Here is a 27001-nt window from a genome sequence, read left to right as displayed (position 1 = left end):
TGAAACATAATATATAACACAATAATAATAATTATCTTCAGGATTCACGAGAAAAAAAAAAATAATAAAGGTTGTATTTATTCATGGAAGAAAGACAGAGAAAAGATGGGAGTTGAAAGTGAAAATAAAATAAATTAGAAGGGCATAATTGCAAAAAACCTCAAAATTAAATATCGACTTCAACTGTGGGCAGTGAACCCCTGAACGGCCGCGCTTTCTCACTTGTTAGAACCATCCATGAAAAGCCCCAATTCGCACACACAATAGAACACACTAAAATAACGAAGTGAATCCTGCTGATTGAAATTCCAAGGTGTGAGAAATTTTGAATTTTATGGCTCTTAAGCAGCTGCAACAGCAGCTGAGAGAGCTGGGTGAGAAGCTGGAAAGTCCTCCAGCTTCGAAAGACGCTCTCATTAAGGTCTTGAAGGTAAAATGTTTCCTTTTGCAATTTAAATGCCTGGCTTGCGTTTGAATTATGGTGGAAGCATGTTTTTTGTGCGTTTTTTGACGTGTTCGGTGCGAAGTCATATTTGTGGATTTATGTTTGTTTCATTTTGAAAGTCGAGGCTTCGTGAAATTGGTAGGGAATTAGGGTTCCTTCGCGGAACTATTCAGCTCAATTGTTCGTGGGAAACGAAAAGCTCGAGTCTTTGTATTTCAACTTTGTAACTTCTGTCGTGTTCTGATTGTCCTTTTTTTGTATGTCCATGAGGTCAACTTGCAGGAGCACTCTGGTGTTTCGATCGAGCCCTACTTGGTGCTCGTTGGGGTTCATTGTCGTTTTTTTTTATAGGGTCTGAATCTGATTGTTTTGCTTCACTCATTTTCTTCTGTCCTAGTTCTTTTTAGGTGGTGGATGGGGGATGGGAGGAGGACTGAAGGCAGAAAGCTTCATCTTTGCAAGAATATTACTTTGAATAATATCAATAAATAGTAAATCTTCTTATTTTGGGTTAGATTTTTACTAGTAATTTTTACATGTCTTTGTTTGATCTCGGGGACATTTAAAACACGTGACTGCATACAAGGGAAATCACTGGATTCTGAAGTTATTCTCTTCAAGACCCCCTTTCCTGATTTTTATCATGCTTGTGCATCTGTGCATTTATGCAAAACAGAGAAGAATATGAACACTTCTGTATAGAAGCATAGTTCTAGCTTCTGTTGTATAAACACTTTTTTTTTTTAAAAAAAACTCTGCCTTGTGTAGTTGTACCTGATTAAAATGGACCAAGTAAAAGTCATGGAGAAGGGAAAATCATGTATTTCATGAAGGCATCACGTGTCCCTATGCCAATAATTTGTTTTAGAAATTGATATGGTTTAGTGTGGACGATGAACGAAACGTCTTTATAACTTAGCATAGTTAGTGAGATATATTGGGCTATTTTAACTAAGTGTCTCAATAATATTTTGAGTTATTTTATCATATGGGGTCATTTGACGTGTTGCACATTAATTTCCTGTTACTTGTTAGCTCCTTCAACATGTTCAGTTTTCAGTGAAATTTATGTATCAATGCTCTAGTTTACTCAGTGACTTCTAACTTCTGAGATCTTGATTTATTAATTCCCGGCCCGTGGCTACACAGTTTAATCGGAGATGTCCACCCGTCCTTGTATTCTTGTTTTCTATGTATATATTTACACAGATAAATTTGATGATTACCTTTGGTTTTGCATACCCCAGAAATTTGGTTTCACAAACTTAAAATTTTACTCGGCTCTGATGGACTTTAGAACAGGAAGTGTTTTGTGTCAGTTGCCTCCATTAAGTTATTTGGACTCTCAACTTATTGCTTTGCTTAATAACAGTTATAACTGTCTCCTTCACATGCAGCAAGGTGCATCTTGTCTTTCCGAACTAGATCAAACACCACCAAAGTCCGTAATGGAGTCCATGGATGCTTTTTTAACTTCTATCGCCAAGCCAGAACTTGTAAAGCATCAAGATCGAGAGGTTAAGCTATTTGTAGCTGTATGTATCTGTGAAATAACTCGAATTACTGCACCAGAGGCTCCTTATGATGATGATGTTCTAAAGGTACATCTCACTTAAAATATCGATCGAATGGAAGTATCAACTTGAGGATATTCTAACCGATTGCTATTTAATCTATTACAGGATATTTTTGAGTTAATTGTGGGTACTTTCAGCGGCTTAAATGATATAAATGGCCCATCATTTGGAAGGAGAGTAGTAATTCTTGAAACGTTGGCAAGATATAGATCTTGTGTCGTGATGCTGGATCTTGAGTGTGATGATCTTGTAAATGAAATGTTCAATACTTTCTTCAAAGTTGCTAGGTACGGTCCATCTGATATTAAATCTCTATGCGCAGTCAAATCATGTCTATTCACAAGGCTCTTACCAGCTTATTATTTCTCTATGAATGTCAACCCATTTCAGACAAAGTATGTTATATTTTTTGGATATTTCACACCTGTGCACAAAATGAAATGCTGTGCCTCTTCATTGTTTGTTAACTTTCTTTCTTCATTGATAGATGCACCTACCTTGATTTATTAGAAAATTGTTCAGTTTAAATGTTGAATATTTGGAAAAATATGTTGGTTTGTGGTACATTCTACTCGCCTGCAAAGACCTGAGAGGGGGAGGAGAAGGTGCTAATCACTTTTATATATGTTCCTTTGCGTATGATAGCTGCTTGTTAAATTAAAATACTGTAAAATAACATTCTGGACATCACTTTGGATGTTCACTGACTCAGGGTTTGGGCTGGAACGAGGGGGGGTTGTAATGTATCCTTTTCAATGCAAAGTTCTCAAACATTGTAAAAGGGAAAGAGAATATATGATGCTGTCAAAATTATATGGTGCATCTAACCTTAGTGCATATTTTGACCTCTTATTGCTACAAAAATGAATGCAGTTGTTCTATGTAGCTTGTGAATCTAACCTTAAATATTGCTATACAGAAGTTGATTCCTGAAAATTTTCATTAAAACAAAGTTATATCTTTTGAGATAATTGATATGGATCCTTTATGATGGCTTTACGGTGTGTATGGACTTAAGGATGTGTTTTTTCTCCACATGCAGTGATGAGCATCCCGAGAATGCTTTGACTTCAATGCAGACAATTATGGAGGTTCTCTTTGAAGAAAGCGAGGATGTACCAGAGAACCTTTTACTTAGTATACTGTCTGCTTTAGGCCCGAACAAGAAGGTAAGAATATATGTTTTGAGTTTGCCAATTTGAATGCCTTTCCAACAAGAGTTTAACTTTGAAACTTTTGCTGCTAGAACATAAACTCAGCTGCGAGGAGGCTTGCTATGAATGTCATAGAGCATTGTGCGGGAAAACTGGAACCTGGCATAAAACATTTTATTATTTCATCAATGTCTGGAGAAAAGAAGTTCCTGAATTCTGAGATTAATTATCATGGAGTACTCTATGATGTTGGCCGTTGTGCTCCTCAAATCTTATCTGGAGTTGTTCCTTATCTTACCGGAGAGCTTCTGGTTAACACTCAAATTCTTTTGTGCTTTTATTCTGTTCTATGTTGGCAAACAAAATATTCAGAATGCAATGACTTGACGGATTATGTTTTTCTTTCTGAATTTGATGTCATCTGTATTATTGTTTTAGAGTAAGCAACAATGACTAATGATTGTGATGGGGTATCTGTTTCTAGAGTTATTTTCATAGATCTTCTACTCGTCATAATTGGATATGTTTGGCGTCAACAGAGTGATCAACTGGACATTCGTTTGAAAGCAGTGGGATTAGTGGGTGACCTCTTTACTCAGCCAGAATCTACTATTTCTGACTCATTCCAGCCTGTGTTTTTGGAGTTCTTGAAAAGGATGACTGATAGAGTGGTGGAGGTCAGAATGTCAGTCCTTGAGCATGTAAAGACTTTTCTTCTCGCAAATCCTTCACGAGTCGAAGCTCCTCAAATAATCTGTAAGGAATTTTGAGCTGCTGTTGCCAATTATATACTTGTGTGGTATTTGATTCTTCATATTTAATATTTTCCAGCTGCACTCAGTGATCGATTGTTAGATTATGATGAAAATGTTCGCAAGCAAGTTGTCTGTGTTGTTTGTGATGTGGCATGCCATGCCCTATCATCTATACAGGTTGAAACAATCAAGCTGGTAGCAGAACGTCTTCGTGATAAATCTGTATGTATGCTTAATTTTGTATGTGCATCCTTTTGGTGGTTCATATTTGGCCACTGCAGTGCTCATTTCCAATTTATTTTTGCCTATATGTATGCAGATTCTGGTCAAAAGATATACTCTAGAGAGATTAGCTGACATCTACAGAGCATCTTGCTTTGACAAGTCCAGTGACTCAAAAAAGAATGCTGAATATGATTGGATTGTTGGGAAAATTTTGAGATGCTTTTATGATAAAGATTTTAGGTAACTTGCTGGTTTGTGGTTGCAGTAGATTTAGTTTTTTTTCCATTAACATTAAGTGCATAAAGGGCCTGAATAAAAGTTTTCAAATAAATTAGCGTGTTTCATGATCAACTCCTTACGAATGAACTATGAAGTTTGTTATTCTAATAACTGTCTCCACTGCACCATGTTATGATAAATCATGGAGTTGTTATTTAGATTCAAACTACTGAAGGAAACGTTACATACTACATAGGCTAGATGATATACCAGTTGGCTGATAATTTTTGCCTTGCAGATTTGCTATTTCATGTCATGCTGACTGTCATAATCTTTCATGCAGGTCAGATATAGTTGAACCGATCCTATCTCTTTCCTTGTTTCCAGCAGATTTTTCCATTAAAGATAAGGTGCTAAATTGGATAAGGATCTTCTCTGGATTTGACAAAGTTGAAGTTAAGGCTCTTGAGAAGATTTTGGAGCAGAAACAAAGGTATGCCCAAAGCCCCTTTGTTTACAAATTTTTTGGGGCTTTTGTTGATAAACTTCATATTTTGTTCAATTTGCATGAAATAATAGCAGCCGGCTTCTTGGGATTATTAATTGTGTTGTAGGTTGCAGCAAGAGATGCAGAAGTACATATCCCTTAGACTGTCGTCTCAGGTTTGTGATAATGAGTTATCCTTTTCTGATTTCGTGGTTAGTAATATTATTAAGGTCTTTGATAAATAATATTAAATATTGGCTTATATTCAGGAAGGTGATGTGGCGGAGCTTCAAAAAAAATTGATGTTCTGTTTCCGTGTTATGTCCCGCTATTTCATTGATCCAGCAAAGGCAGAGGAGAATTTTCAGCTTCTCGACCAATTAAAAGATTCCAACATGTGGAAAATTTTGACACAGCTTCTTGATTCAAACACTGGCTGGCTTCAAGCCTGTAATTCACGGGTGAGATATTTGCTGATGTTGAAATCATTTTAAAAAAGAATTTAGCTTATAAGTGTTTGCAAACCAATGTGTGAGGGCTTCTCTGGCTTTTTCAATCCCATGCAGGATGATTTATTAAGCATCCTTGGCCCAAAGCATCGGCTTTACGAATTTCTGGGCAGTCTTTCTTTGAAATGCTCTTGTTTACTTTTCAACAAGGATCATGTTAAAGAAATTCTTCTGGAGGCTGGTGTACAGAAATCATCTGGGAGTAATGAGTTGATTTTGTCCTGCATGACGATATTAGTGGTACGATTCTTAGATGATTCAGTGTGTGAGTATATAGTTATCAAATGTTTCATGATACAATGATGTTTACACTTTGGTATATCTTTCTGGTTAATTATTATATTGGGCAGAAAATGACTCAAAAACGTGTTCCCAAACCCAGTTTAACTATCACTATCTAGTCCTGAACCAGTACCTATGAGTCTGCATCAAGTAGATTGTAAGGGTCATTTCCATTCAGATGCTCATCCATGTGTTACATTGAAATCGCTCAAAACTCTTCATACATAAATATTCAATAATATCTGTCATGCTTATGTTGGTTGGTTGGCTGGAAGCAAACCTCAAAATAAGCTATTTAAGAGCTGAAACGCGTTTATCATGTTCAGCTTAAATGAAATTTTCATTGATACGACTCTTTGATTTCCTGTTTTGGCTTGGCACTCATTATGAATCTCGTTTATAATTATAACCATGGAACGTCCAAGGAAAAAATACAAACTATTTTTTTATCGAGTCCTCAGCCACAGGAAAATACGTTTACATCAATATTTTGTGCTTCTTACTCCAATCTATTTTTGTAACTTCGGGTTTTGAAATACTTTTTTGATGATGCCATGATTAGATTCTTGCACGTTTTTGTCCTTCGATGCTTGCTGGGATAGAAGAAGATTTGGTACATCTTCTCGAGGATGACAATGAAATAATAAAGGAAGGTACTTTGCATATTCTTGCAAAGGCTGGGGGAACTATCCGTGAACAGCTGGGAGTTTCGTCAAGGTCTGAATCTTACCATATGTCTGGCATTGATCTTCATTTTATTTTGTGTTTTTTCTTAAATGATGTACTTCTGTTCATAGATCATTAGACCTTATTCTTGAGCGCATATGCATTGAGGGTAGCCGAAGGCAGGCCAAATATGCTGTCCACGCACTGGCATCCATAACAAAAGATGATGGACTCATGTCACTTTCTGTTCTTTACAAGGTTTCCATTTACTTATGTTAATCTATTATCTTATCCCGTTCTCATCTGCGGCTTCTCTATTCTATTTTACGTTGTTATTTTTCGCATGTGATTTTTGGTAAATATTGATGATCCAGTCTGTGTTTTTGGGTCGAATAAATAGAGGCTGGTTGATATGCTTGAAGATAAGTCACATTTACCTGCTGTGCTCCAGTCTCTTGGTTGTATAGCTCAAGCTGCTATGCCAGTGTTCGAAACAAGAGAAAGGGAAGTTGAGAAGTTCATTAAGGAAAACATTCTGGAGTGCAGCCAAGTATGCTTTTTCAGATTAGAATTTCACGTCCTGTATTCTTTTTTATTGTTAAGAATTTAATGTAAAACTTGCATCTCTCTCAGGTAGCAGGAGACCAGGCAAATGATTCTTGGGATGGTAGAAGTGAACTTTGTTCCTTGAAGGTCTTTTTTCCAGATTATTTGTATTTCAGCCATTAAATATTGTTCATATTGCTCACACATGCTGGGAATTGTGTATAGATTTTTGGGGTTAAAGCTTTGGTCAAGAGCTATTTGCCTGTCAAAGACGCTCACCTTCGTTCTGGTATTGATGACCTTGTTCTAATCCTCAAGAATATACTTACATTTGGTGATTACTCAAGGGATATTAAATCAAGGTAATTAGGCAGTATAGCTTATACGAATTTCTATACAGAGGTTGTGTTCCTGCAATTTTAGTCTTTCTAACCTAAGATTTCTTAAAAGCTTCTAGTTAATATTGTTTTTTTTCCGCATTGCAGTTTGGTTGATATGGCGCATTTGAAGCTTGCTGCAGCAAAAGCTGTGCTTCGCCTATCCAAACACTGGGATCATAAAATTCCTGTTGATGTCTTTTATCTGACCTTGAAAACATCGGAGGTGGAGTATTTGCATGAAAATATTTGGTTTCTTGTGGATTACTTTCCTAGTTGCTGTTACCTTAAAGCATTTAATTGATGTTTTTCTCATTCTCTCAACTCTTTGGTGTTTGTAGGATGATTTTCCTGAGGTAAATAGACTACTTCTCAACAAGGTTCATCAATATGCAAAAGACAGAATTTTAGATCCCAAGTATGCCTGTGCCTTCCTGCTTGATTTTACTTCCCAGCAGTCTGATTTGGAAGAGGTATGTGCACTTTCGTGTTTATTGTGTTTTTGATATATATAGATAGATGCATAAAATGAATCTGCACCTTAGAACATTTATGTTATGAAATTATTTAATGGAATTCTCATATATATGACAGAACAAACGCAATTTGAGTGATATCATTCAGATGTGTTGGCAAAGTAGAGCACGCCAAATTCTCTCACAGGCTGATGGAATTTCTTCACAGTTTTATCCAGAATACATTCTCCCATACGTGGTCCATTCCCTTGCTCATCATCGTACATTTCCTAATGTTGATGAATGCAAAGATGTCAAAATGTTTGAAGTTTTGTACAGGTAATTTTGGATTGACATTTATGATTTTCAATTATGGTTTGTCACTCAAAGAAGTTAAAACAGTTCATGTAAAGAATACACAGTTTGTAATTATTTATTTGAAGTCTTGTTGTGAATAGTCAAACTTTTGGCATTAGAAGTGAGCTAATGGTTTTCACGCTGAAATTTCTACCTCTTTCAATGGCTGCTGCATCGCGATTGAATTTTTTCCTTTGAATTTTCTGTTGTGGATTCACATAGATTTTCAAATCCTTTATAGATATATGAATTTGAAATGACAATTTTAAATTTAAGCCCATGTGGATCATGTGTTGAGGGATTTAGAAACATGAGTAACTGTGTTTAAAAATCATCAAATCGGTCTTTGTGAACTTTTGTTTTGGAATTTTCAGATTAAGTGTATAATCACTCGCAACTAACACCCTTCATTATTATTAGCTTATCGTATGTGTCGTAAGATTTTATATGGCTCTTGAAGTCTTGATTTACATTTATTTGATATGGGACTGCAAAACCACTGAATCCAAATGATTGTAGATAAAATCAATAGTTGAGATTTGATTTACTTGATCACGGTAGAACCACATATTACATTATTTAGATGATATCCATTGTGGTCAGGTTTCATATTAAATTAGAAACAAATGTATTTTGTGCTTATTTTCTACTCTTAAATGCAACTTTTACAGCCTTATGGCCAATGCTGAGGATTCTAAAGTGTGATTCCGACAGCATATTGCTGATTTCTGTGGGCCTTTTGATTCCCAGTAACATTTGGATGATTGTAAACAGGAAGTCATCCCATAGACAATAATTAAAATTGAAAGTATAGAACTTTCGATTGTCTATGTTGTAAAGTCCCGATGTAGATTATTGGCGTAACTTTAAAGGGTTGACCTCGATAAGTTCTACTCTATTTGATGGAAGAGTGAAAGTGACTGACTGTAAAATCAATAATGCTACTTGGAAAGATAAAATGTGGTGATCCCTTCTACCTCTGCAAGAAAAAAAATGTTGGAGAGAATTTGAGGCGCATTGCTGCTGTTGAAACTTCAAAGCACCAACTTCTTAAACCCAAATTACCAAAGTATATACACATAAATTTTTTTATTGAAATGTCTTGTGGTTTGCATGTGTGGAACTATGGATGGTTGTGAAAAGTGTCTTCTATCATGCCTAAGCTCTGACAGTAGGGAGGTATGCCTTATATTTTGTTTTGTTTTTTTGTTCATTTTGGTTTTTAGATGTTAAAGCTTTGTGGTTCTAAAAAGGAGTGCAACATTGAAAGTGGAATCACTAAACAAGAATGTTTTTATTAATGTGTATATTGAACAGTTATGTTTCAGTTTGTTATGTCATATGTGGTATTATTTTTCGGTTTCTTGATTCAGATTAGTTGCTGACATGCATAGAAATATAACAGGTATTACTGCTAACACTGGATGTGCTCTTAGTAGGTACAAAACAGATGCATGTTAAAGTTATGCTATTCAGGATCCTTGTTAAACATGTAGCAAGTATGCAGCCATTAACTGTATGATACGCACTTGGCTTCAGTCCAAGCGTGCATTATTTTAGCTCTGTGGCTAAACCACAAACGATCCTAATCCTACTGTTCAATTTGCATTCATTATGTTTGTTTACTGAAAGAACTGTAATTCACATTCTCGTGGAAATGCATGAGATGAATCCAACAAGAATCAGTGCTAGTCCCAGTAAATTGCAGTAATAACAAGACTATGACATACCTGCATTGCTATGGTTGTCAGTGGAGTTTTTACATGCATTTTGTTTATATTATATCTGTTTCAGGCAGCTATATTTGTTTCTGTCTATGCTGGTACATGGAGATGGTAAGTCTGAAGTCAGTATTAGCAAGGACGAGGAGAGCACTTCATTGTTGAATTCAATTTTTCTACAAATCAAGCGCTCTGAGGATGCTTTTGATTCAACTAAATCCAAGGTTTGATACCAAGAATTATGGAGTTTGTCTTTTAATGCTGTAACCGACGAAAATTTTTTTGAGAGTCAAAACTACAAGAATAAAATGAGAAGAATGCTATGGTTAGAATGCTTGTGAGGCATTGTTGTTCTGATTCTAGGTATAATTTGAAATTATATATCACAGAACTTGTATGCTTTATGCGATCTCGGAATGTCGATTATCAAGAGGTTAGCTTCAAAAGAAACCGTTCCTCAAAACTCAAGTGCATCAGTGACCCTACCTCCTGTGCTTTATAAATTGGTCGAGAAGAAAGAAGATAGCGACTCCCTGGTACGTGTAATTAAACTCTCTTTTCCATACTTGTCATCCACCATGTGTCTAAATGAGATGAATGAATAGCAAGATGATCAATGTTTCCTTCTCCCTACTAGGATATATTTAGATCTGAAGCAAGTTTGGTTTAAATGAAATTTCTCTTTCAGTTGTCATACTGGGTTACATTTGGTATCCTATGTTCTTAATATTAGTAATTTGGAGTAATAACAATGTAGTTAGGTATATGCTAATTGCTAACAACCAAAGCTCTAAATTTTTTATGTTGCTTTTGTGCGCCTAAGTTTTCCTAACAAGTGTCATCTACTACATTTCTGTTGAGTTGTCAAGTGAAATTACCAGCTTGAATTTTTTTTTCATTTTCAGTTTTATATTAGGCATTTGGTCCTCCTCTAAGTCTCTGCATAAAAATCTGATTTCAGCTCAATTATAATGTAAATTTTGAATGGTTAAGCTACTATCATGTGGTGTGCTACCTTGATTCTCTCTTATGCATGAGTTAGTTTTCTGGAAGTTTCATGTAGGAACATTGGTGTTGTTGCTGGTATATTTTGAGGTTTCTTTATTTCTTGGATAATTCAGTCCCCTTAAGGATGTATATGTTTCAAAATGGTTATATTATATCAAAGATCATTAAAATGATTTGCGGTTGTCGAAGTCGAGAACTTCTAAGAATAATTTGAAAGCATTCATTCAAGTGGGATCCATCATACCTAAAACAGTGGAAAAGTGTGCTTAAATGTGCACTTCGTCGCATTCAGGAATGTGCTTATTAGGAGTCATGACCTTTTCCAAGTGCTCTTCTCATTGATAAATGTTTGGTGTTCATTTATTTACACCGACGGGGCAAAAATTTATCTTTATGATGACCTCTCATGCTGTTGTATGCTAGGTTGGTGAAGCAAAGACCTGGTTGGCTGAGGAGAATGTATTGGCTCACTTTGAATCACTCCAACTGGAAGCTAATGGAATTGTAAGAATTCTATGCAGTGTTTAGTAGCTGTTTTCAATTAACTAAAGTAAGTTTTTCAACTTCAGATTTCGGAAATTGCTGAGGATGATATCATGAAGGACAGTGACAGTGAGGGCAGTGAAATGCCATTGGGCAAGTTAATGAAACGTCTGAAGGCCAAAATAGCAAAGACAAGAAAAGAGGTGAAGAGTGAGTCTTCACCTGCTGAAGCAGCAAAAGGGAGTAATTTTGATATCCTGGAGATGGTTAAGGAAATAAATTCTGATCTGGGTACAAGTAGCAAGTTGGAATCAAGCAATGGTCATGAATATGTCAACAAAAAGAGAAGCGGCCAAAAGCTTCAAAAGAGGAAATCAATGTTAGGTGAAACAACCAATGTTCCTGTCCCTAAACGTCGGAGGTCATCATCTGCTAAAGCTCACAAGTCTCGTCCAGCATTTGCTCCAAAAGTTTCCAAGGGGCATATTGATGGAAATCAGGAAGAAATTGTTAATGATTCAAACAAAATTAACAAGGAACTTCCAAGTAGTTCAGAAGATCATTCTGTGCAAGAAAAACCTTCTGAACCTCCAGAGTCAGAGTTGTTAGTTGATTGTATAAAAAATAAACCCAGCTCTGTGTCAAAGAAGAAAAGTAAACGAACCTACAGAGATGATGATGCATTTGATAAATCAAGTGTTGATGCAAAGGTATGCACTTACACTGATGAATTTTGTAGTTTGCGTGATGCTTCATGATTATTATTTCTTGATCTCACTTTTCCTTAATATCGTGCAGAAGCCTAAGAAAATCACTGATTCTTCTAGCCCACACCGAACTAATTATTCCTACCTAGGATCAGTGAAGAAGCAAAAAGAAAAAAGTGTTACAGGATTACAAAAGGTTGGTTTGTCCTATCTTCAGTGTTTTTTAGATGGTTTATATGTGAATGCAGACATGTTATGTTTCCAACCTTACTTGCTTCTACTTTAAAGTTATCATTTACCGGTACACTGACATAGAGTATGTACGAGCTATGAAACCTAGCAAATGCACCAATGATTGGTGGGAAAACACAGTTAATCAATTAAATGTACAGCATGGAAGCTGATTTCCCCACGCTCACGGCTTGACTGGCTCGCCAGTGGTGCTTGGAATTTTCCCGATCCCTGTTCAAAGACTTGGTTGGATTTTTCTGAAACATAGGATCTACAACTGCGTTGAACTTGACTGTTTCTTGAACCAATGGTGTATATGGATCAGAAATATTCTCTCTTTTCCAAATATATTTATGAGATTTTTCTAGTTTCTTACTGCATCTGTTCGAAAAGAAATCATATCTTCTGTTTAACTTAAATTTACTTGAATCTTGTTTCTATTTTGTTCTATTGTACAATCCAGGACAATCAAAGTTCCATGGAGGATTTAGTTGATTGCACGATAAAAGTTTGGTGGCCGATGGATAAGCAGTACGTTCTTAATTCTGTTTATTTCTATGATCTACATTTCACAATTGTGTTTCCAGAGGTAACGGAATTGAGATATCATTCTTGTGGTGAGCATCAGAACATTCTCCATGTAATATTAACACTCTTGAAGTGTTTCCTCAGAATCAGTCTGCATATTAACCCTTGCTTCTAATTTTATATGAGAATAGTTTTAGCACCAAGCCTTGTTAATCCTCATGGCTCATAGCACCACCAACCTTCACCAATAACAAAGAAAATGAGGAATTGGGGATATAATTTTCTTTACAGTTTATCCTTCTATGGCTGCATGATCATCTTCCAGGTTTGGTAAACCGATCGTGATTTACCGACACTTAATCCTAAACTTGCAGTCTGTTGTCAATGTTTCATGTTGGTAGGATAAATTTTCCATTCACTGCTTTTAAGTGCAATCCTAAAATTGTTCCTGAATTTTAATAGGTTTTACGAAGGTATTGTGAAATCTTTTGATACGGAGAAAAAGAAGCACGTGGTGAGCTGAATTTTGAGCCTCATAATCTTGTACCGTGCTGTAGAATTATTTTCCTGTTTTCTTGCTAGAATATCATGACAGTTCTTTTTTCGATCAATTTGGTTTGAAGATATTATACAAGGATGGAGATGTGGAAGTTCTTAGATTAGACAAAGAACGTTGGGAACTCGTTGATAATGGCAAAAAAAGTGACAAGGTCTTACACTCTCTAACTATTTTTTGTCCTATGAGAAAGTTATTTTATCATCAATTCTGTTAAGTAAATCTTCTTGCACGAGACTTAACAATGTCTTCAACATCATGTGCAGCGATCTAGTTCATCAAAGAGCTTCCGTCCTAAAGGAGCGTAAGTGTTGCCTTCATAATATTTTACAGACAGTGATGCGTTTGTGATGCGCATTCAATCATTCATCTTCCTCTCTCCATCAATTTCTGTTTATGAGTTTTACTTTAAATTTGTGTTCTGGTGAAATTTTTTGGAACTAAGAATAACAATAGTGGAAGTTCAAGCTGCCTCAGTGGATTTTGAGTCACCCTTACGTCCATCTTACCCCACAGCTTTATTTTAATCGTCCTATATTTATTTTAAATCACAGTTAAGGTTCAAAATGCCCATGTAATGATGCATAGGAAACTGAGTATTTGTTAAGCATCTTTATAGTGCCATAGATTTAGGGATGACAAAGCCTCATTCACTTTTTTTTGGTTATGTTTCTTTAGTTGATCATTTTATACATCTTTGAGTGTGCTTTTTATGCTGCCAGAGGCTAGATACTTGGATATGTTCTTAGTTCATTGACTTTGCAGATCATCTGGGAAGAAAAGCAAAGCTACAGGAAGCATAAAACTGGAGAAAAAAGCTGAAGAGAAGTAAGTTGGTTATTGCCACCCAGCAGTCGTAAATTACATCTTTGCTTGTTATTACATTATGTAATTCTATGGATTTGCAGATCTCCATCATCTCAAGTCAGAGGGAAAAGAACTCCACGCAAAAGTCCTAAGCAAAAACAAAAGACTATGTTAAAGGTCAAATCTTCTATGGGAAGTGGGGGAAGTCCAGATGTTAATCTTGAATTTACCAAACCTTCCATGACTGAAACAGATTCAGGTGAAGAATCAAACTGTTGGCCATCGTATATCCAGCAGTTTTGCAATATTTGATGGTTGCTTTTGGCAATGCTTGATTTTACCTCACTTAATTTGTTACTATAGGTGGATACCTAGATTAAAAGCTCTCACTTACCATTTACGAGTGGTCTTGTTGCAGTATGCTTATTTTTGTCAGTTTCAGTTTTTACAGGTTTTATGTTCTCTATTGATTTGACTTTTTCTTCCCGTTGTTTCATAACTATTTAGAGCAGGAGCAGAACGAAAAATCTGGTAAGGTTTTATCCGCAGAGAAGCCATCTGACATCCACAATAAACAACTGAAAGATAGTGAGAAGGGTTCGAGTGATGCAGAAGAGTCTAAAGAGGAAGACAATGATTCTGAAGACACTCAAAGTGATCATGTTGGTGGATCTCCACTCGATGCTGATGGATCTGATGATGAAGCAGTTTCTTCTTCAGACATGAAGCATCTAGATCAGATAAAAGAACAAGCTGGCCAAGAAGATGAAGAAACGGGACACCATGGATGGCCCCGCAGTCACAGATGAAGCTGACAAGAAATCGCCTACTTCTCTTGCTGATGCAGAGCTTTCTGATGACGAGACTCTGGTGCTCCACAACTTCCGCTCTATGCTCTGAGCATCATGCATTTTTCTGTATTGACGCATGCATACTTATCTTCTCTCTTTTCGAATGCAGAGTACGTGGAAACAACGTGCTGGAAAAAAATAAGGCCATGCAGATAATAGTTAACCTGCTTCTGCAATCCAGCATTCATTATGCAGTAAGTAAATTGACTTTAAGAGATATCGCCGCTGAACAGGCGACGGATATAAATTTAGTGCATTTCCCCTGCAGTAGATTAAAACATACCATAGACGTTCATGTTATAGGATAGAAGTTTTCATTCCTACAACACTTTGTCTGCAGTTGGTTATGACAATTTAGTTTATGTATTTGTAACTTGTGAGGTCTATGTACATCAAAAGATCGTGGTACCTTAGCCGTCTATGTAGCTTAGTTTCCTGATTGAATGTATATCCAAAATTCATCAAAGTTAGGTTATTTTATTTGTATTGTGCTTCTTAAGATTTGTTGTTGAACTAAATCTTCTGTTCAAATATTTGAGAATTATTTATTTATTCTGGCATACACGTGATCATAAGCTTGGACCTGTTTTGTACCGCCGCGTTTTGATAAATTAGATCTTTTTCACCCCCTATTTTAAACGACATTTAAATCATTTTTTGATGTTTGTGTGAGCTTTTACCGTTTAACATGAAATTATAGATTCGAGTGAAGCTGATTATTAAAGTGTTAACTAGTCAAACCTGTCCTAGATACTTTTCTGGACTAAACGTTAAAAGTTGGGTATAACAATATAAAATATTATAATCAAATAAGCATGTTATTAAATATATTTTTTACTTAAAAAATAAATTAAGTCGTCATCCACATATATAATTTTCAAACAGATTATATTTTCACTCCAACCTTGAGAATTAAAAATAAAATTAAATTAAAAATGCCAAAAAACTCTTCAAAATAAATTAAGTCGTCATCCACATATATAATTTTCAAACAGATTATATTTTTCACTCCAACCTTGAGAATTAAAAAGCGCTAGAAGCTGGTGCATCTTTCCGCTGTTGAACTTGTACTAGTGGAATATGCATCTAAATTGGAGACAGCAAATGCTCTTTCGATCTATTAGACACAGCTTCAAACTCATGGTCCATCAACCATATAAAAACTACGCCACTTCCTCCTCAGCATTCCCGTAACTATACACTGGTGATCTGCAAGAGACAGAAAATGAGATTCTCTAGGACTTGTGATCGTCGATTATTCTTAGATCCTTGAACGATTCAGGGGATCCATCTGCATCCCTGAGTTTCCCTAACTCGGATTCTAAAGTCTTGGCAATTACTCCATCAGCATCCTCAGGCAGGGTAACATGCACCGACCCGTGTTTTATTGGCTTAATGGGTTCAAGCATCAATGCTTGCTGCTTGATGTATGCATAGAGTTGTTGGTGAAAGGGATGCTCCAAGGAATAGCAGTTCTCAGCGTCGACTTCTAAATGATATGAAGAACCTGATGTTTTTTGGCAGAGATGGGGGAGGGAGGAATAGTCCATCATCTGCAAAAACACCATTGGATTCAACATCATAGGAGATATGTCGGAGTTCTTGGTCAAGAAGAGGAGAAGTCCATCTTTAGATATATTACCTTTAATAGTTCACCTTGTCCAGAACCAGACAATACCTCTATTTTCCTTCTCGTTCTCTCCTGCAGAAGTGGTTTCACAACCTGATAACAAATGAAAGGTAGTGTGATTGGAGGTGTAAAGAGAGAATATGCTAGTCCATCAACTTTTTCAGTTTAGGTCATCCTAGGTAATATTTTATTGATATTCAAAATATTTTAACTCAAACTAAGCGTTAACATATTTGAAATTAGCAGTTATTTATGGCTAGAGAAACAATAAAAATGCGAACAGACCTTCCAACAAGCGGAGAAGACATATGGGGCATTCACAATGTAATAAGTTAGTGTTTTCTCAGGGTAGTTCAGGTCATCGATGGAAGAAATTAAAGTCAAGATCTGCATGAGAACAGATTACGGTTATACATGTAAATTTATAGATGAAGAATCGAGGTAGAACAATCTGTAACAACAGGCAGAAGAATTAGGAGTTTCTTGCTGCATATGTACCTTAATCTGGTTCAAAGCCGAAATCTTTAAACCAGTCATATCTAGAATCTTGATGCACTTGTTAACATGCTTCCCATACTTCTTCGTTGCAGCAGGCTAAAATAAAATGAGGCCGGTGAATGCTTATATATAGGTCCAAATAGAAGGAAATAATCGAAAAAAAAGAATGCTTTTCGGCCCACTAGAATCACACGATCCCGATATTCGTTGATCTGAATGTGGGATTGTACATAATAATGAACCTGAAATGAAGATAAATATTGTCAGATCAACTAAATATCGGGTATCAAGCCAATGCAAAAGAACATTCAAAGAATATTTGGTCTTGTTATGATGATGAATTAGAATTCAAAGATAACAACAAAACTCACTGATGCCCGGTCGAACGTGCTCAGACCTGCTCCAATAGCAAAAATAGGATGACCCTATCAATAAAAGGCACCGCTATTAGAAAGAACCTAGAATTTTTTATCAACGCAAAAACATAATTGATACAACTCATTCTAGCTCCATCAAATCCTCACTTCGTTTGAGTAACCAGACAGTCCTATGAGATGTGAATCGCATATGGCTCTGTAAATATCGACAGGAACGACGACTTTCTGCAGTTAAAAGAGCAGAAGAGTAAAAAAAAACTCGACAGTAACACTTTCATCGTATGAAAGTTTTTGTTACTCCATCAACATTACATCTGAGCCATGCCTGACTTACACTTAACATATCATCAATGTTGTTTTGCACTCGCCACTTCAAACAATCAACCAACTGAAATATCCAGTAACTCGTCGATCAGAAAATCCAAATTAAACCAACATTTAAAGATAACTGAAATTTTAAAAAGTCAAAACTCTAACCATCGTATGAGCTTTTGGTACATTTCCTTCTCTAGCTTTAAGAAACCGTGTCAAAGTTTCATGAGGATATCCTTGATGGACATTCTGCATATCGAATTGAACAGTCCGGATTTCAAGCATACAATCGTAAGGGATTAACTATATATTTAAATGAAACTTTACTGCAACGAACTGGGAGCCAAAACTTATATTTTCTCCTTTCTCATAATCAAGAACCAAGAAGAAGCTATATGCAGCCAACTGTGACTGCGTATGCATTGGCTCATCCAAAATTAGTTGGCAAATTTAGAATAATAATTTTTAGCACATACGCCGTAATTTTGAGGGACAAGTTTCCAAGCTCGTTCAGCAGTCAGTAGTCGCCTCTGTGAAATTTATAAAGAACCGAAAACAATTATGTCTGTCGATATCTCTCTATACATGAACACACATGCATGACTGATAATATCATGACTACAGTTTATAAGCGGGAAAGGGAAAAAGAAACCTGAAATGTTCTTTTGAGTGATTCATCAACTGCATAAAATCCGAAATGAAAGGGGAAAAGATCAATTAAAGAGAAGGTAATAACAAAAATAAAGTAATGGGACCATGAAAGAAAGCTCAATAAAGACGTTCTTTTAACAAACCTTTCTCCATTAATGCTTCAAATTCATTGATGGCTTCCAGGGAAACCACAGCCATTTTTGCTGAACCCAACAAAGACTATCCCACCACAACCGCAATCCGAAAGATCTAAGAAAATCCTTAACCGTACAACTTATGCATACATCAAGAATCCAATCTTCACTTGCATATTCTAATAAAGGTAAGTGGGAGGAAAGAAGAACAGTAAAAAGAGAGCAAGACAAGTAAAGATTCGACTTTTATAAATATATCTATATATATACAAATAAAAAGATGGTAAATTTGGGTCAAGGTTCAAGAAAGGTTAACTCACTATTTCCCCTGTTTGCTTTATTTTGCTTCGTTTCTGGTTCATCTTTCTGTAAAAGTCGGTGGCTTTAGAAGTTTTCTATCAGAGCCTAATTTCACGGCATCGTTATTTCCGTTCATAATGCGTTGGCGATGTCTTTCAAAAAGAAATGGCTATGGAATGACGAAGTGACAGCTTAGCAGCAAAAATTAAATGCAATTGTATGGAATCACTATTCTTTCTGTAACAACAGTTTTCAACACCTATTTCAAAAAGGCTACAAAAGAAGTAAAAATTTAGATCGTCAGGATATTTTAATAGAAGGAAAGCCCGTCATTTCTCTTGGTTAGACTTCCATTTACATGAAAATATGGTAAAAAGAATTTGAAAAGAATAATCCAATTACGTGAAAATATACTTAAAAGAAAATTTCAACTTTTATGATTTACATATTTCATCTTCATCTCTTACAAGACACGATTATTAAACTTGGAAAAGAGGTTTTGAATGCCAAACGAAAGATGAAACGATGATTGTAAATTTGGTTTTAACTCAACAAGAGGTTCAAGGCCATTGCTTGACTTGAATTTGCCACCACAAGACGATGACTATATTTTCAATTTTCAAGAGTATCAACGGACGATGTTTCAAATGTTAAGCATTTATCTATGAATATGTAATGAGAATTAAATTAATACTTTGTCTTTTTTGGGAAAAAAATTCTAAAAAATAAAGAGATATTAGTAAAAAAATATGAAAAATAATATTAAACACAAAAATTAAACTTTATAATTAAGCCTAAATAAATGAAAAGTATCATCTCAATATCCAATAAACACGAGGCCATACAATTTTTTGGTAAAAATTTGTTTATGAAATGTATCTCTTATTTGAGTTATCCATGAAAAAAGTATTATTTTTTATGCTAAGAGTATTACTTTTTATTGTGAATATCGATATAATTGACTCATCTCACATATAAAGATTCGTAAAATCATTTCACAAAAAGACTTATTCTTATTTTTTTTTGGGTATGCTAAAATTTATGTTTTTTCATGAATAAAATATTGTTTATATTATTTTTTACCCATGTGTTACAGAATAATATTTATTATTTATTGCAAAGAAGTACAAGTATGGTATGTTTGATTGATTTTGTCGTAGCTTAGCGTCATTCCCAAGAAATGTCACAAAAATAAATAAATGAAAAGAAGGGTCAAAGTACTAGAGGGATGGCGCCTGTATGATGCCCAGTTGAGACTAATGGACAGAAACCGGGCCTGCTTAGAAGTTCTTCATTATTGGGCTGAGCATAAACTTCGTGCTCTGCCTAAGAAAATTAAAGAAGAGATCCAAGCTTAATGCTCTAAAGAGTCAGACGAACTGGCCCCACTCCATGCAGCAGGTTTATAACCTTGAGACTGACCTAGAGAAGCTTTGTACGCAGGAAGAGGAATACTGGCGGCAACGGAGCCGTGTAGATTGGCTTCAAGGGGGTGATAGAAATTCTAAGTTCTTCCACTCGAGAGCTTCCTCTAGACAGCAGATCAATGCTATAAGAGGGCTGGTTACTTCACATGGTGATCTTTGTACGGAACCCCAGGGCATGGCTGAGATTGTTGTTGATTATTTTACCAATCTTTTTGAAACTGATGACCCCTCCCCAGTAGACATGCTTCCTGTTATTGATTGTGTAGAAGCTAAAGTCTCTAACCAGATAAATACATTACTTTGTGCCCCATTCACACCGGGCGAGGTGAAGAAAGCGCTCTTTGATATTCACCCAGATAAATCACCGGGCCCGGATGGCATGTCTGCCCTTTTCTACCTGAAGTGTTGGCACCTTATTGGGGGAGAGGTGACCTCGGCTGTATTGGATGTCCTTAATAATGGAGCTCCTCTTGAATCTTGGAATAAAACAATTATTACTCTCATCCCAATAGTTAAAGAGTCTCTCCTTGTGAAGGAGTTTAGACCAATCAGCTTGTGTAACGTATGCTATAAAATAGTGGCCAAAGCATTGACTAATCGGCTGAAATTCGTCATGAACCACATTATCGACGAATCCCAAAGCACTTTTATCCCAGGAAGACTGATCTCAGACAATATAATGGTAGGGTTTGAAGTGATCCATTGGATGCGGAGTAGGAAAGTGGGTAAATGTGGGTATGCTGCACTGAAACTTGATATGAGCAAGGCGTACGATAGGGTTGAATGGTGTTTCCTTGAAGCAATGATGGTTAAGATGGGATTCGCCTCGACGTGGATCGAGAATATTATGCGGTGCATCACATCTGTCTCTTACACATTCCGGATAAATCAAGGAACCTATGGGACTTTGGTTCTTAAAAGAGGAATTAGACAAGGAGACCCCCTCTCTCCGTATTTATTTGTGATATGTGCTCATGGTTTCTCCTCGGTTTTGTCCTCTTTCCAAAGGCGGGATCGGTTCAAAGGTATCAGTATTGCTAGGTCAGGCCCAATATTGTCACACTTATTCTTTGCCGATGACAGCCTTGTGTTTTTTCGGGCAACGGAAGGAGACTGTGCACAAGTGAAGCAGTGTATAGATCAATATTCAAAGGCGTCGGGACAACTTATCAACTTTGACAAATCGGCTCTCTCTTTCAGCCCAAATACACACAATTCAGTGGTGGACCACATCAAACTAATTCTTACAATCCCAGTCGTGCAAGGACATGATATCTACCTCGGCCTGCCTACCTTCTCAATCAGAAATAAAAGGATTCAGTTTGCTTACCTCTTGGAAAGAGTAGCAAGTAAAATTTCTGGTTGGGGCAATAAGCTCTTCTCATGCGGAGGTAAAGAGACTCTTATAAAATCGATTCTCTAAGCAATTCCATCTTATGCTATGTCATGTTTCTGTATCCCGCATTCCATATGTGCTAGCATCGAAGGAGAATTTGCTAAATTCTGGTGGGGTTCTGATGCTGGAAAAAGAAGACTTCACTGGAAAAACTGGGCATCATTGTGCAAACCAAAGTGCCAAGGTGGGATGGGTTTTAGAAAACTTGACATTTTCAACAAAGCATTGCTTGCGAAACAAATATGGAGGATCATTCAAAACCCCCAATCGCTTGTTAGCAGAACTCTAAAGGCTCGATATTTCAAACATGGGGATGTTATGCAAGCGACCCTTGGAAGTAATCCATCTTATATTTGGCGCTCAATTATTTGGAGCCGAAGTCTACTTGAGAAAGGCCTCCATTGGAAGGTGGGGGATGGAAAATCAATCAAAACTTTTCACGATAAATGGGTGCCGAGATTCCATAATCGCCTTGTCAACCATGGATCCCCGGAGTTGAACTCTCTTAATGTGAGCGGCCTTATAAAAAATGGAACCTGGGATCGAGAGATGGTACAGAAAATCTTCTTGCCTTATGTCGCAAACGAGGTGCTATGTATCCCAATACCGCATGCACATACCCCCGACTCCAGATTCTGGATTTATGACGCTAAAGGAAAATTTTCTGTCCGGGAAGGTTATAGGGCAGGAATTGGACTTCACACTCCTCCGGAAAACCAAGCGGAATTCGCTACTATAAAATGGTGGAGGTTCATATGGACGCTAACTATTCCGTCGAAAATTCGAGTATTCTGGTGGAGGATCTCGCACGACATTATACCAACGGAGATGAACCTGCGAGCACATCACGTTCCTACAGAGGGAGTGTGTCCATTGTGTGGTTGTGAATGTGATACTACAACTCACGCTCTGTTCTTCTGCCGAGCAATCCAAGGTTGTTGGAAGGGCCAAATGTTTAAGAAACTCTTACGACAAGTTCGATATCTGCCGACTTTGGAAATTGGACTATGGATGATGCAGCAGTTAAGCAAAACTGAGTTCGAAAGTTTTGCATGTCGGACTTGGAGCGCCTGGTATGGGCGGAACAAAGCAGTACACAACACTGAGGACAACTGTATCTCTTTACCTAAGCAATGGGATGATCGATACATTGAGGAGTATAGAGCAGCGCTGGTAAACTGTCAAAGTGATAAACAGGTGAAGGGTGTGGATTCGGATAGGATATGGATTCCACCACCAGATGGCAGCCTCCGGCTTGATGTGGATGCGGCTATCAATGATCAACAAAACGTCTACGGTGTGGCCGGTGTTCTCCGGAATGCAGATGGAAACCTAGTGTTTGCCTTTGGTCAGAAGATATTGAAACCTCTATCGGTGATGCACGCTGAACTCTTGGCCATTAAGCTTGGGGCCCAACTTGTTCATGAAAAAAGCTTTCACCGGGTACAAATTTTTTCGGATTCACAGATGGCAGTAAATACAATCATGGACCCATCATCTGATTTTGGATATAATGGCACATGTGCTCAAGAGATTAAGGAGCTAATAATGGAGCATGAGATTGTAGAAATCAAGCACGCTAGGACGCTCGGCGAATTTGGTTGCTCACACATTAGCTCATTTTGTTTTTTCCTCACCTACACCTTCTCGTTGGGTGAACGGAGATTTTCCTGCTTGGTTGGTTAATCTTGTATCTCTGAACTCTTTTCATTGATAATAAAAATACGAGTTTACCGATCAAAAAAAAAAAACACATCGAAAACAAAAATTCAAGGCATTATAAATTGGTTTAAAGATGTAATTCTTAATTTTATTTTTTGACGTATATAATTCTTAAATTTTGCGGATGAAAGACAAAAAAAAAATTAAATTAATTAGAGCACATTAATGAGCCATAGGGCATGCTACAAATTACAAAACTTCTATTTCTTCAGAGCACATTTCCATGACATGATGTCAATAATTTATGACATGATGTCAATAATTTTAAGGGTGTGTTTGGTACAAGTGATGAGATAAATAAATGATTGATTATGTTATAGATATATTATTAATCAAATATTATGTGATACTATTAAGATTGTTTGGTTCAACATTTTTAATTTGTGATTAGATTTTAAATATTAATAAATTTACTACTATACCCTTGCTAAGTTTACTTATTTGTTGCACACATTTGGAAGTAATACATAATATTAGATAATAATAATAATGTTAATAATAAAGATATTAATAATCTTTGAATTAATAAGTGTAAATATCATAAAATTAAATATAATAAAAATAAAAATATTATTGATAAGTATAACAAACGTTAAAATTTAATTTTTTTATTTTATTAAAATATATACAAATAAATTATTTTTTCAAAATAAAAATATATCTTTATATTTTTTAAAGTTTAAATCAAATTAAATAATAATGATATATATTAAATATCAAGATCGAAATCTAACGTATAACACTCTAAAATAAATTTTTTATTCAATAAATAACTTAACCACCACTTGGATTCAATAAGAGGAGAAAATGTAATTTATTAAGTTTTGATAGTGTATCCCATTAGATTAATAATCAAATAGTTATCCACAAAATTGGATCTTAAACCAGGTCAAAATCATTATTAAAATATCTTAAAATTTTAACCTAACATTGGATAAATATTTGACTATTAATCTATCTTTGTTTAATCCACCGACCACACACACTTAGGTAACATCTTGCCCATTAGTATGTACTGACAAGGATCTTTGCTATATATAGTATTTGAAGTCCAGACGCCACACACATAAACACGTGCATTCTTTTCTACTTTCTCTAAAAGCCATGCTTTTAAAAAGTAAGAAGATATTCGATCGAAACCACTTGCTAAGATCGAATTACGAAACACTTTTTTGTGTTTTCAATATGTATCATGTATATATATAATTAACAACTTATACCCAATAACAAACTTAAAAGAATGAAGTGGTAAAAAATGATCAAACAGATTTCTTGTATTTAGAAAAAAAGAAAAAGAAATAAAAGAGCCATACGAACAGACCCCAGATTCTAGAATGTTAGTATTTTTAATCGCATGACAGCTGAAATTATAGCAATAGACAATATAAAAGTAAATAAGTTTTCAGAAATGGAAATATCATCGGATAACGGAAGCTGCCTATAGCTTACTCAGGCTGGAATGAATCATGGATCATCCAATAATGCAATGATATCTGACACTGTACTCGTGTAATACTCGGGCCAAATATGATTTGACGGGCCTTCAAGAGTTGCTATATTTGTCACGCCAGCAAGTTCGAGATACAAATGAAAAGCAAAAGCAGCAGCAAAAGACATAATTATTTCATAAAGAAATAGATAGATTTCATTTCAACCTGAAAGAACAAGTAGAGTTCTACAACCAGCATTCTGTCCGAATAAAATACGATTAATGTCAAGTATGTCCCCAACCATACAGATTCTTGAATTAGTGATGTTAAATCTGCGGCGTAAGATTAAGATGTTAAGGTGTTTAAGAGCTCAAAGCAGCATATCTTGTGCTAAACTCCTGAAAAAATGACGCATAGTTGATTGAGTGGTATGCATCAAATTTCTGATTTAAGCTTTAGAGGAATATTTCACTTAGAAAACTCGTCCACTAAATCTCGTAAAGTCAAGCACCACACCACAATTTCGCCGATATTGGCATTTAGTTTTATAACAGGCGAGTTTAATCCAAGAGAAGGGCTTCTCATGTGGGCAAGGGCCTTAAAAACTTAAATATCACTAAAATATCTTCATATTAATGTGAGCCTGGATCTCATGATTTAAAAATCGACTTATTTCTGAAGTAAAAAGTCCATGATAAAGGTTGATGGTTTTCCGACTACAATAGGTTCTCTTTGTGTCGCACCACATACTGCAGCAACCATGCATCCCGCACCTGAACTCAAGAAAATGTTAACTTCTAAAGTTTCTTATTAATGGTGAGGTTAACGAAAAGAAAGAAGCTTACCAGGACATTCTTGCAGATCAGTAAGACGGCCAACTGCATCTCGATTTGTAGCAATAAATAGAATGCAGAGAGTTCCATATCTTTAGATGAGTAAAATTAGATGCTTCAGATAAATTGACTGATGAAGCCCCGTCATGGCTATACAGTAGAAAAGCAAACTTCGGCTTGACCTATATTGTATGGTGTGACAATAAGTTATGCTATTGTAGCATATTGACGATATCTGCAGATGATTTAATCAAGTGAAAAAAAAAAAACATCAAGGAAGTGAGATTTACTGTAGCTTGTAATAATTTATGTACTGGTCAAGTCCAACCACCACAGCTCCTACCTGGAATGAGAACTAGCAATTCTGAATCAAAGAACAGCGTAGGAAGAGGCAATGCCGGGTAAGTTGTTAAATTTTACACTCTTGTTGTGGTCAAACAGAAAGTTTGGCCACAACTTGACAAAGCCTTCTTCCCATCTTCCTCCAAAATGTTAGCTTGGTTATCTTCTAAATTCAATATAAGAAGAATAACATTCAATCGACTCAAAGAAAACCAAATACTGATAGTTATATATTAAATAAGATTAAAAAAGAAAGAATCTCGAGATATAAACAAAAGGATGCTTACGGGCCACCAAGACTGGTAAATCCAGCAAGCTCCCCAGTTCCTCAGATATGTCTTCTTCACCGATACATAAACCTGCAAAACTCAATGCAACAACATGAGGCCATGGAAACATTAATGACACGAAGCAAAAAGAAAGTATTAAGATTTTTTCCATGCATAGCCATAAATAAATCCAGGAGAAATTAAGTTCCTGCTCAGGAGTTATCTTCTTTCTCTTGATCCCTTTCTGCTATCTCTATCTACAAGCAGATCATACGACTTATTTTGTTCCGTCCCTTTCATATGAAGATGTATAACTAAGAAGAGGACTTATAAATCAGTATCAACCTCTAGCAGTACCAGAAAATCTCGCTGCCAAAAGAATACGCAGTTAGACAAATAGCAAGCTTCGAAGACGAGTGCTCTTCTGCTTCATTGTGGCACGATAACATAACCACTAACGTAAGTATAGAACCAATAGACAGTTCATCAAATTACTTAAAAGGTACACATGAATAGCTATTTACAGCTAAAAATCATTGATAAGAAGCGAGATAATAAATAACTCAAATAAAAAATTAATTAAATTTTATTTAAAAACTCAAGCAAAATATTTGAATTGAATATAAAAATATCACCTCTTATTTAGAAACTTTATTTAATAGATATTTTTTTAAAGATAATGGAAATCAGACTGAATAAACTGAGTTTAGGAACATTTAGTTTTGGGATTTGAA

At 35.9% G+C, this 27001-nt stretch overlaps 2 protein-coding genes and 1 pseudogene across 3 annotated transcripts; 1 reads left to right on the top strand and 2 right to left on the bottom strand.

Annotated features, from left to right (window-relative positions):
• Window positions 1-188: 188 nt before the first annotated feature.
• LOC142555840 (sister chromatid cohesion protein PDS5 homolog A-like) lies at window positions 189-15506 on the top strand. The gene is given in 34 exon segments (XM_075666949.1): window positions 189-430; window positions 1843-2046; window positions 2128-2309; window positions 3065-3191; window positions 3269-3487; window positions 3716-3932; window positions 4008-4153; window positions 4251-4396; window positions 4719-4868; window positions 4990-5038; window positions 5132-5323; window positions 5429-5611; window positions 6216-6370; window positions 6451-6577; window positions 6720-6869; window positions 6953-7012; window positions 7091-7227; window positions 7351-7468; window positions 7584-7715; window positions 7837-8036; window positions 9849-9999; window positions 10165-10311; window positions 11207-11287; window positions 11353-11976; window positions 12065-12169; window positions 12668-12735; window positions 13195-13246; window positions 13356-13442; window positions 13555-13592; window positions 14054-14116; window positions 14197-14354; window positions 14603-14870; window positions 14872-14965; window positions 15056-15506. Coding segments are annotated over 34 exon segments (4959 nt in total). The 5' UTR covers window positions 189-334; the 3' UTR covers window positions 15089-15506.
• A 373-nt stretch (window positions 15507-15879) lies between these two features.
• On the bottom strand, window positions 15880-18854 carry LOC142555839 (SEC14 cytosolic factor-like). 2 transcript variants are annotated; one of them, XM_075666946.1, is made up of 12 exons: window positions 18558-18854; window positions 18416-18444; window positions 18240-18293; window positions 17929-18012; window positions 17786-17839; window positions 17599-17676; window positions 17446-17499; window positions 17257-17316; window positions 17075-17170; window positions 16862-16963; window positions 16589-16669; window positions 15880-16499 (listed from the first exon to the last, which is right to left on the bottom strand). In XM_075666946.1, exons 1-12 carry the CDS (start codon window positions 18610-18612, stop codon window positions 16182-16184), a joined length of 1065 nt encoding a protein of 354 aa, XP_075523061.1. In that variant the 5' UTR covers window positions 18613-18854; the 3' UTR covers window positions 15880-16181. The 2 variants fall into 2 exon arrangements, with proteins under 2 accessions (XP_075523061.1, XP_075523063.1); XM_075666948.1 differs by lacking the exon at window positions 18240-18293.
• A 6003-nt stretch (window positions 18855-24857) lies between these two features.
• Window positions 24858-26397, bottom strand: LOC142504476 (phosphoglycolate phosphatase 2-like; annotated as a pseudogene).
• Between the last annotated feature and the right edge of the window lie 604 nt (window positions 26398-27001).

Source organism: Primulina tabacum, chromosome 9, assembly GCF_025594145.1.
Source record: "Primulina tabacum isolate GXHZ01 chromosome 9, ASM2559414v2, whole genome shotgun sequence".
In the NCBI taxonomy this organism is placed as follows: domain Eukaryota; kingdom Viridiplantae; phylum Streptophyta; class Magnoliopsida; order Lamiales; family Gesneriaceae; genus Primulina; species Primulina tabacum.
This window is presented reverse-complemented; position numbering and strand designations above follow the sequence as displayed.

Coding starts and splice junctions, on each gene's coding strand:
- LOC142555839 (XM_075666946.1), bottom strand. CDS start 18,612: ATGGCTGTGGTTTCCCTGGAAGCCATCAATGAATTTGAAGCATTAATG. Junction 16,964..17,074: donor CGGCTTTGAACCAGATTAAG/GTACATATGCAG, acceptor GTTCTCATGCAG/ATCTTGACTTTAATTTCTTC. Junction 16,670..16,861: donor TCTTCTCCGCTTGTTGGAAG/GTCTGTTCGCAT, acceptor ATTTGTTATCAG/GTTGTGAAACCACTTCTGCA.